The following is an 8,853-nucleotide window of genomic DNA, read 5'->3' as shown; positions in this document are numbered from 1 at the left end:
TTTTCGTTAGCCTATGGATTAGAAACTCGTGATAATAACATGTCCTACAGTATTTTAGTATTTACCTTTCCCATGATGTGCGAGACTCCGTACCAGGTTGTTTCCTTGATGAGATCTCCGCCCTGCACCAGTCCTTGGTAACCCTGACATGATAAGCCACACACCGCCACACAGCAACAGCAAGAAGCGTTAGTTCAGCAACGCATGCACACCAGGGCAAAAGAGAAAGCAGACAAGCATTACTTGTTGTCGCGAGTGCAGCGCTGATCAACGACATCCGGTCGCGCGAATCGAGTCGGGCGCCTTGCATCATTCCGCAGCCCGGTGTCCGCAGGTCTAGAGCCGTGCAACGCCCGGCGCGTACTTGAGTGACTCGACTGTATTTCACCAAGCAGTACTGCATAAACACACTGAGTGCGTTCGAGTGCGCACTTGAATCGATTCATGAATGGAATCTCGCCATTCGATTTCATGTCATGAGCCCTGGAATCGATTCGGAATCCATTCACCCTATTCACATGGGGTGATGTGAATAGCGCGAATCGATTCGCTGGCATAATGGAACGCAGTCACTGGGCAGCAAATAGTTAGGTGTATAAGTACATTTAATACACTCGATACACCACAAAGTCTACTCCACGTATAACGAACGTGCATAATAATAATAATTTTCCCGGGATCCGCGTTAGCATCACTTGACTGTTCAGAAACACACAAGCTATAGCCTTCGCGTCCGCAGGCCACCACTATGCCTTTTCACCTTAGCGGCGAATGCAGACCTCACAAGTGAGTCAGGGGAGAGGAGGTCAGTCTCTCAACCAATCGGGCGTGTAACGGCCCATAACGCTGTAAACTACATCGTTGTTATCCTCACTCCGAGCTGTGAGTACCCAGTTGACCGTGGGTGTCGGCGCAGTTCAACACGCGTAAAAAGTATTTTTACACGCTCCCTGCTGCCAGCACTGGTCTCGACCTCGGGACCTCATGATTCACAGGCAGGCCTGCAAACCGATCGGCCATATGCGTTGGTACAACAAACTTGCATAATAAAAATATTAGCAATGAAAAATATCAATTGTGCACTCATAACCATGTATAAACAATTAAAATGAAACAATTCCAGAACGTTTTCGTGTGACCATCATCAGTGGAACATCGTCACATAGTAAGAATCACTAAAACAACCAGTTATATAGCTAGAGTAATATGAAAAGGAGCGTGAGAATGCAGCACAGCTAGCGGTTATGCATAACGCGTGTAGTGTGAACCTTTGCAGTGTATCTGAGAATGGTAGCAGTAGATGAATGTGGCAGCTGTGAGTGCGTGTGAACAAAAACTGGTGAGTGCGTATTATTTAAAAAGTGTGAGTGCTACAACATTTTCTTTTTGCTTGCATAGAACAGGGTCACGTGTTCACACGCACTCACAGCTGCCACATTCATCTACTGCTACCATTCTCAGATACACTGCAAAGGTTCACACTACACGCGTTATGCATAACCGCTAGCTGTGCTGCATTCTCACGCTCCTTTTCATATTACTCTAGCTATATAACTGGTTGTTTTAGTGATTCTTACTATGTGACGATGTTCCACTGATGATGGTCACACGAAAACGTTCTGGAATTGTTTCATTTTAATTGTTTATACATGGTTATGAGTGCACAATTGATATTTTTCATTGCTATTTTACGACTGTTGTCTCCTCGTCGGTTATTTAAATAAAAATATTAACAGCAAATTTCATGATATAGCAAACCAGTGTCCGTATCCCTGCTGGAGCCAATACAAAATTGACCGTTTGCGGCGAACGGTTTTCGTTTGCAACGAACCACATCTCGTAGTGCCGCATGAAGACCGAGTGGACTCGTACTGCCATGGTCTGGATACCAGCAAGAGTAGATGAAAACCAGAGTGTGCAGCTCGGATGGGTTGCTGTCACGGCGGAATTCCGTGATTACATCATTTTAGTGATGTAGTGCGTACGAGCAGGATTCAAGCAGGTCTCTTTCTGCACAACTGCAGCTCAGTTGTACGCACTACGCCATTTCCCGTCTCAGATCTGCGCCAAATATGATGTAATCACGGAATTCCGCCGTGACAGACACCCATAGCAGAAAAGGCCCCAAGCTGCACACTCTGATTTTCATGTACTCTTCTTGATACCAGCCATGACGCGTCGTTTGTATGGTGAGAGCGAGTTTCTGTCAAAAAGAACTTCGGCTATGGAGAACTGATTCTCCCGCACAACGGTGTGCGCTATATCAGGAGTCGACTGTATTAGATAGGAAACATTCGTAATCAAGTTCAGTGTAACACTTACCGAGGAGTGCTCAATTCTTGTACTTGGTCCGACTTATTAAAATGTGCGCTTCACTTCAAAACTCAAGCATATGTACAAAGGAGCACCTGTACTAAAAAATCAACCAAGAGACGGTAGATAGATAACTACTGTGTCGTTTCTTGGCCTGACCTTCTAGTTTTCATCGCTGCTGGTGTCTCAGGGCGCATCTGCAAGTGCGTCAACCTGCAAAACGTCGACATTTTTTTCATCTCCTCCAAGCTACACTCCGCTTCTTTGATTTTTTCACTCCATAGGCACGATTTAGACGATCAACTTCGCCTCCTCCTCGTGCAGTACCACTACCAGAATGGCGGCTGTAGGTGTTTTCGCCTGAAGCTCCCACGACACCTTCAAATGAGGCGAACAAGTAAACCACCACGCATAAAAAATCACTTCTGACCACCGTGTACCGGGCGCGTAGGTCTACTGATCATGAGTCTGATCCAGGGAGTCGTAAAATACCCTGGTATTTTACGACTCCCTGGTCTGATCTGTGTCGACATGTCATGCAGTCAGACCATGCGCGCGTGCTCTTTCCTGCCTGTTTCACGAATCCACTGGCCCCGGAGACTGGCGATCTTGTGACGCATCGCGATCGCGGCTCCGAGCACTCCGCACCGTATCCGCCAGATAATTAACCCTTTCTGCGCTTCAGTTTTCCAGCCAGGTTGTCGCCTGAAAGTCGACCTCAAGGCCGGTTATTTATTTCGATCAACTTCTCGACGATCACTTCTGTGATCTTGATTCGTCGGCCGCCACATCGTGAACGACTGCGAGAGAGATCAGCAAACTGGACGGAGCGATGCTGGTGCTTTCTGCACGAGTTTCTGGGTGACGCGTTTGCTGAAATTCTGCCAAGGAAACAGCGATTGCAGTGATTTCAATCCGCCAGGAGGCACTCGAGAACGATCGCCCAGGAGGTTCTGGTACTCCGTGACAATCCCCCATCGCAGCGGGGTGTTGATTTCAGCATCAGGCCTTCTCTGTTTTGCGCGAGAAGCAACAGGAGTCCTCTGACGACAAAATTTGGACGCAAAATTCTCGAGTCGACTAGGATCCCGAGCCGCTGCCTCCGTTGGGGGTTGGAGCCATTTCTTCTTGAACTTCACAAATTGACAACTGAAGGATAGTGTTAGGTAGCTGTAAAGTTTATTCCGTCCTGAGATTATTTGAATTTGTTTGGTTGACGTTCGAAGCGAAACGCACATTTTAATAAGTCGGACCAAGTAGCAGTTAGGCCCCTTACACACTACGTACATGTAAAACGCAACTAACTTGAGCATACGTTGCGTATGCGCCAGTCTGATCAAGTGCAGTTGCACACTAGCAGGTGATCTGCTTTTTACGTATTCATTGCCATGGTAGCCTTGTGGTGGCGAGAAATTCAACAAGAAAAATGTAGTGCAGTTGGGATGAAAAATTTTGCTCTCAGAACGAGTGCATGCTGTGTGTTCTTCTTCGATTTCGTTCTGCATCTTTCGTGTTGGAGCCATGCCCATGGACCTCAGGTTGACTCCGGCAAGGAGAAAGCGACGACGTAAAATTGTTGCCGCCATGATGTTGCAGGACCTGCAGAAGCTAGTGAATTCGTCTGATGGCGGTCCTGTTCTTGATATTTTCAAGATGACTGATCACAGTTGCTCAAATTTCATGGTCACGACGATGTTCAGCATGCTGTTGCGGAATGGTACCGTCAAATACAGAATTGGTCGCAACTTGTGGACAGCTCACCCTGAGAACGAGTTTGGAACGCCTTGCGGATTTTGGGAGAAGGAGGTTTTGGGGACATGGGAGCGTGCCAAACTTCAATCTATCGACTGGTGGAGGACTGCGTGGATTGCGAATTTTCGCATGGAGCAGAAAACATTTAGATTTCTTCTCCAGAGGTATCGCCACCTGATCGTGAAGCAAACAACGCATCTGAGACGAACCATCTCCCCTGGCAAGCGCCTGGCTATTCTATTGTACTACCTCGGCCAGGGTGAAACGTTCTCAGAGATTGGTGCACTGTTTCACGTAGGAACGACTACTGCCAGGGCCATTGTGCATGAGTTGGTTGAGTCTTTGGTTGCGCCACTGACTGCAGACAGCATAGTATTTCCAGTCGGTGAGCAACTGCAGCGCACAATGAGACGTTTCGAAGAAATGAGCACGTTGCCCCTATGCTGTGGTGCTGTTGACGGCACATTTATCCGCATGGTGAAACCAGAAGATTACGGAGATTCGTATTGGTGCTATAAGCAGCATTCGGCTATTCTTCTCCTGGCATGTGTGGACTCCCGAGGCCTGTTCACATTTGTGGATATTGGCGCACCTGGAAGTGTTGGTGATGCCGCTGTATTCAATGGCAGTGCCCTGAAGGCCAAGCTGATTGCTGGAGAATGGGGAAACTTTGCGACGTGGCAATGCAATGGCAAGACAGTGAGGCCGTTTGTGGTTGGAGACAGTGCCTTTGCATTGAGTCCAGTTCTGATGAAAATCATCGCTGGAGACAACGTCACTCCCGCTGCAGAAAGCTTCAACTACACGCAGATTCGAACTAGGCGTGTTGTTGAATGTGCGTTCGGCCGGCTGAAGGAGAGGTTCAACGTGGTGCATGAGACCAACTCCAATGATCCACAGTTTGTGAGCAAGGCAGGTCTAATTTGTTGCGCACTCCACAACATCATTGAGCGACGTCATCTTGGCCACTTGCCGTGCTACCGGAACTATGCACCAACGCCACTGTTTGAGATGCATTCATCATCCGGAGAAGACATGCGGAATGCGTTGGCAACCTTTGTGCAATTTTTGATAGAACTAGATTTTTTTTCGGAAGAATTATTAGCTGACAGACTGGTTTCGGTAGTGGTGTAATTATGAATGTGTGAGAGATGACATAGATACAGTAGAGTTTTTACACCCTGAAGAAAGTCCCCACTAGAGTCCATAGTTGAACTCAAACAGCATACAACACAGACTACACACCTCATAGATCAGAAACACTCGGGCGTGGCGATACATGGCCATTCGGACCAGTCCACGCAGAGCCGCGTTCATACCTGAAGCATGACCACAAGCACAAACACCCACACAAGCGCCCACACATGCCACGCACACACCCACACATACACACACACAACAATTTAAAAACTACATTCTCATACATGTAGCTGAATACTATGATATAGGGCTTAGAAGTTGGAAGTCAGGTCATTGACAACTTCGTAGCAAATGGATGCGAACAACACAAGCGTTACCCAGGATGTGGTGTTTTGCAGTGACAATTTCAATTTTGAGTGCAAGGGTACAGATGAGAGCAGGCAGTCCACACAAAGCACCCGGATACAGTCAGACCTCGCATATCCAGCCCTCTTTTATCCGGATCCCTCGCCATCCGGAAGAAAATCGTTGGTTTACCAATTTACAGCACATGCCATGCATGCATACAGTATGTGTGTGCGATTATCTTCGCCTATCCGGATATTTTTTGTGGAAACAGATGTGTGCTGTTAAGCGAGGTCTGACTGTATCCATTTCGGGACACGAGTCTGCTAGCTTCATCCTCTGTTTCGAAGCGCAGAGCAGAGCCGTCAATTGCAGGACATTTCAACCTACAATTGTCGCACGAATCCTGCAGGTTGTATTGCTGCCTTTCCCAAGGAGCAAGGAGATCAAACCGTACGTGCAGGTAAAGCCCACGGCTGATCGTGAGCAGTGATCAGTGATCCTGTGCCGTAAAAGCCCGTAATAAGGCCCTGGGCGGAAACGTATTACTTATTAAAGTAAACGTCCAGAACAGGAGCGTCAATTCAGGCCCGGGCGTTATTTCGGATAATTGAAATCAGACTGATTTTCACATGCATGTATGGTCCTGCTCAATGAAATCCAGTCGCGTCACTCAAGTTTGCGCCTTGCATCATTTCGAATCCCAGTGTCCGCAGGTAGTGTTGAAACGAGCGTATCTATAACAAACGAGCGATCAGTTCCACTAACGAGCAAGCTATCGAGCGAGCTAACGAGTTTCATTGATGTGGCAAATATGATTATTTTTTTGAATATTTTTTTTCTAAGTTCGATTTTTTTCAGCTGGTTCAAATTATCACCGCCGGCATTTGGGGTTGCTGCTGCTTCACTTCGGACTGCTGTTTGGTGTCGAGATGTCTTTTCAGCGCCGTCGTCGATTAGCCTTTGTAAGAATAGACCGTTTTGCAAAGATTGCAAGTAGCCCTGGTCTTCGCTGCATCGCGGGAGAAAACTTCCAAACGACTGAGCGTAACTTTCACTCGAATGGAGAGGTGACCGAAGCATATCCTGCGACAGGTCAGCAGATGCGGAACAAGACATCAGTAGAGTCCACCAAAGCTGCAACGACAACTGAAACAACTCAAGTGTCGTGCAGGCATACAGTCACCTGTAACTGCGAGTGATTTTCACTTTGCGAGGGACTGGACTCTCGATCGACCAGGGAATCGTAAAATATTTTACGACTCCCCGGTCGACATGTACTGCCATGTGTACGGAGTACGGTGTACGGTGTTCGTTAGTGCAAACGAGCTGGCCGCACAAACGAGCCGAGTTTCTGGCGAGCGAGCTAACGAGTATCCGGTGAGATCGTTTCAACACTATCCGCAGGTCTAGGGCTGTGCCACGCCCGGTGTGTACTTGAGACGACTGGATTTCCTTGAGCAACACATGAAGCTTGAGTTCTAATAACTGCTAATTCTTCATTCAGATTTGTTTCTCTTTGCCTCGCCGTGTGTAGGTTATTGCTTGTGTACGATCAATACGAGCAACATGCTTTTTTGAAAAAAAAACAATTTTTTTAGAGTATTTCACACAACATACATACAGTGCACATGTACTCGGAAAATTTAATTTTCATTGCTATCAGGCTCGGCCTCATTTTCTCTGTGCTGCGCTGATGAGTCCACAAAGGACGAAATATTTCTGTCCGCAGACTGAGTACTATTAGAAACATGTAATAATTATGTTGTGTGAAATACACTAAAATAATATTTTTTCCCTTATCCTACAGTCCATTTCAAAACTATAGACGCGTGCCTAGGCAAAAACCGTTATGCCAGCATCTATACCACATAAAATCTGTGATCACTTTGTGCATAAATTTTTCCAAATTGGGCGTCTGTTATCCAATCGTTTAGAAACTATAATTATGAGAGTAATTGTGGAGCGGACCTGAGCAATATTCCGAAAACTATTCTCAAAAAGTTCCAGCCAAATTTGAAATATTTCAAAAACACTGCGCGTCTATAGTTTTGAAATAGACTGTACATCGATCCAGAAACGCGTTATCAAAAGAAAACGTTCTTGGAACTACCGTACTGGCAATATATATGGTCGCAGTGAGGCCATGAAGCGTTACATTAGCACATGTTTGCCGCACGCAGGGCGTTACATGCAAAGTCGCACAGGAGCCGTTACACAGGTTTCTATATTGCCGCAGTCCTTTTTTTGCTATTGCCGCATCACTTTTTTGCTATTGCCGCATCATTTTTTGCAAACTGCAATGAAAAGATCGCCGCACCCCGCCGGACGCGCGTTACGAACGCAACGAAAATTTGTCGCACTAGCCTGGTCGCGCGTTACGCCGCACCCCCCTGCGTTACGCGTTACGCGGCAACATATATTGCCAGTACGGTACTTAACCCACCAACATGGCCTTGATGTGTGTTTAGAAAGAGTGCACAGTTCACACTTTCCATTGCTATGAAATAATTATTTAAAAAAAATCTAATCTCCCAAATTTCTAGAATTGAGAAACACATACGAGTACCTTGAGAGTCCCCTCCGCTCGTCATCACAGCAATACATTTTCTCCGCTCTAATTCCACAGTGAGGGGGCTGGAGGAGCGTGACACGGCAAAGCTCGGCTGAGGCGATTGCGGCGGCAGCGTGATCCGAGGCATCTTCTCTGGTGGACAGAGCTCCGAGCCGAAAGACGTACTACTCGACGTTCGTTTGGCCATGCTGAAGGCAACTTATAAACCCTCCCGTGGAGAGCTCCTGCTCCTACTTACTGTCAGCTGCTGTGTGCAGAGCAGTTATTACTTGAAGCAACCAGACCTGTCCGGAAGAATTCTAACTTCTCAAAAGACTTCCATCGCAACCTAGCTAATCACCCCAAGAATACGCGAGCAATCATCACTCCAAAACACCACTTGAGTCGTTGAGAGTTGAGTTGCGAAATCCAGCATGAATGGATTGGTATATATATGGTGTGGTATAATAATTTTACGACTCCCCTGCCGACTGTACACGTGACTTGTGTACAAAAAAATAGGCACTGGTGTCGACTTTCTAATTATTTCATCAAGAGTAGTAGCATAGACTCCCTGATAAACAGCGCACTGTTTGTTTACTCTTGCTTTTATGCATGCGCAGGCCATGCGCCAGGCGCTAGGCCAGGGTGACCAGCATGCAGGCCATGCGCCATGTACGTGTCCATGCACTTCAAGAACTAAATTTACTTTTATGTACTCTTGGGGGTTATGTACTCTTGGTACCATG

At 46.8% G+C, this 8,853-nt stretch overlaps 1 protein-coding gene across 1 annotated transcript in view; it reads right to left on the bottom strand.

The window, feature by feature from the left end:
* LOC135821351 (ATP-dependent 6-phosphofructokinase, muscle type-like) overlaps positions 1 to 8,509 on the bottom strand; it is a 38,481-nt gene extending 29,972 nt beyond the window's left edge. Inside the window, exons 1-3 of the mRNA XM_065334419.1 lie at positions 8,120 to 8,509; positions 5,311 to 5,384; positions 66 to 143 (exon numbers count right to left, since the gene is read on the bottom strand). Of these exons, the coding sequence (XP_065190491.1) occupies positions 66 to 143; positions 5,311 to 5,384; positions 8,120 to 8,312 (345 nt within the window). The 5' untranslated portion in view covers positions 8,313 to 8,509. The remainder of the gene's footprint in view (positions 1 to 65; positions 144 to 5,310; positions 5,385 to 8,119) is intronic.
* Between the last annotated feature and the right edge of the window lie 344 nt (positions 8,510 to 8,853).

Source organism: Sycon ciliatum, chromosome 7 (assembly GCF_964019385.1).
Source record: "Sycon ciliatum chromosome 7, ocSycCili1.1, whole genome shotgun sequence".
Lineage (NCBI taxonomy): Eukaryota > Metazoa > Porifera > Calcarea > Leucosolenida > Sycettidae > Sycon > Sycon ciliatum.
The sequence above is the reverse complement of the archived record's forward strand: the minus strand, read 5'-3'. Positions and strand labels throughout refer to the sequence as shown.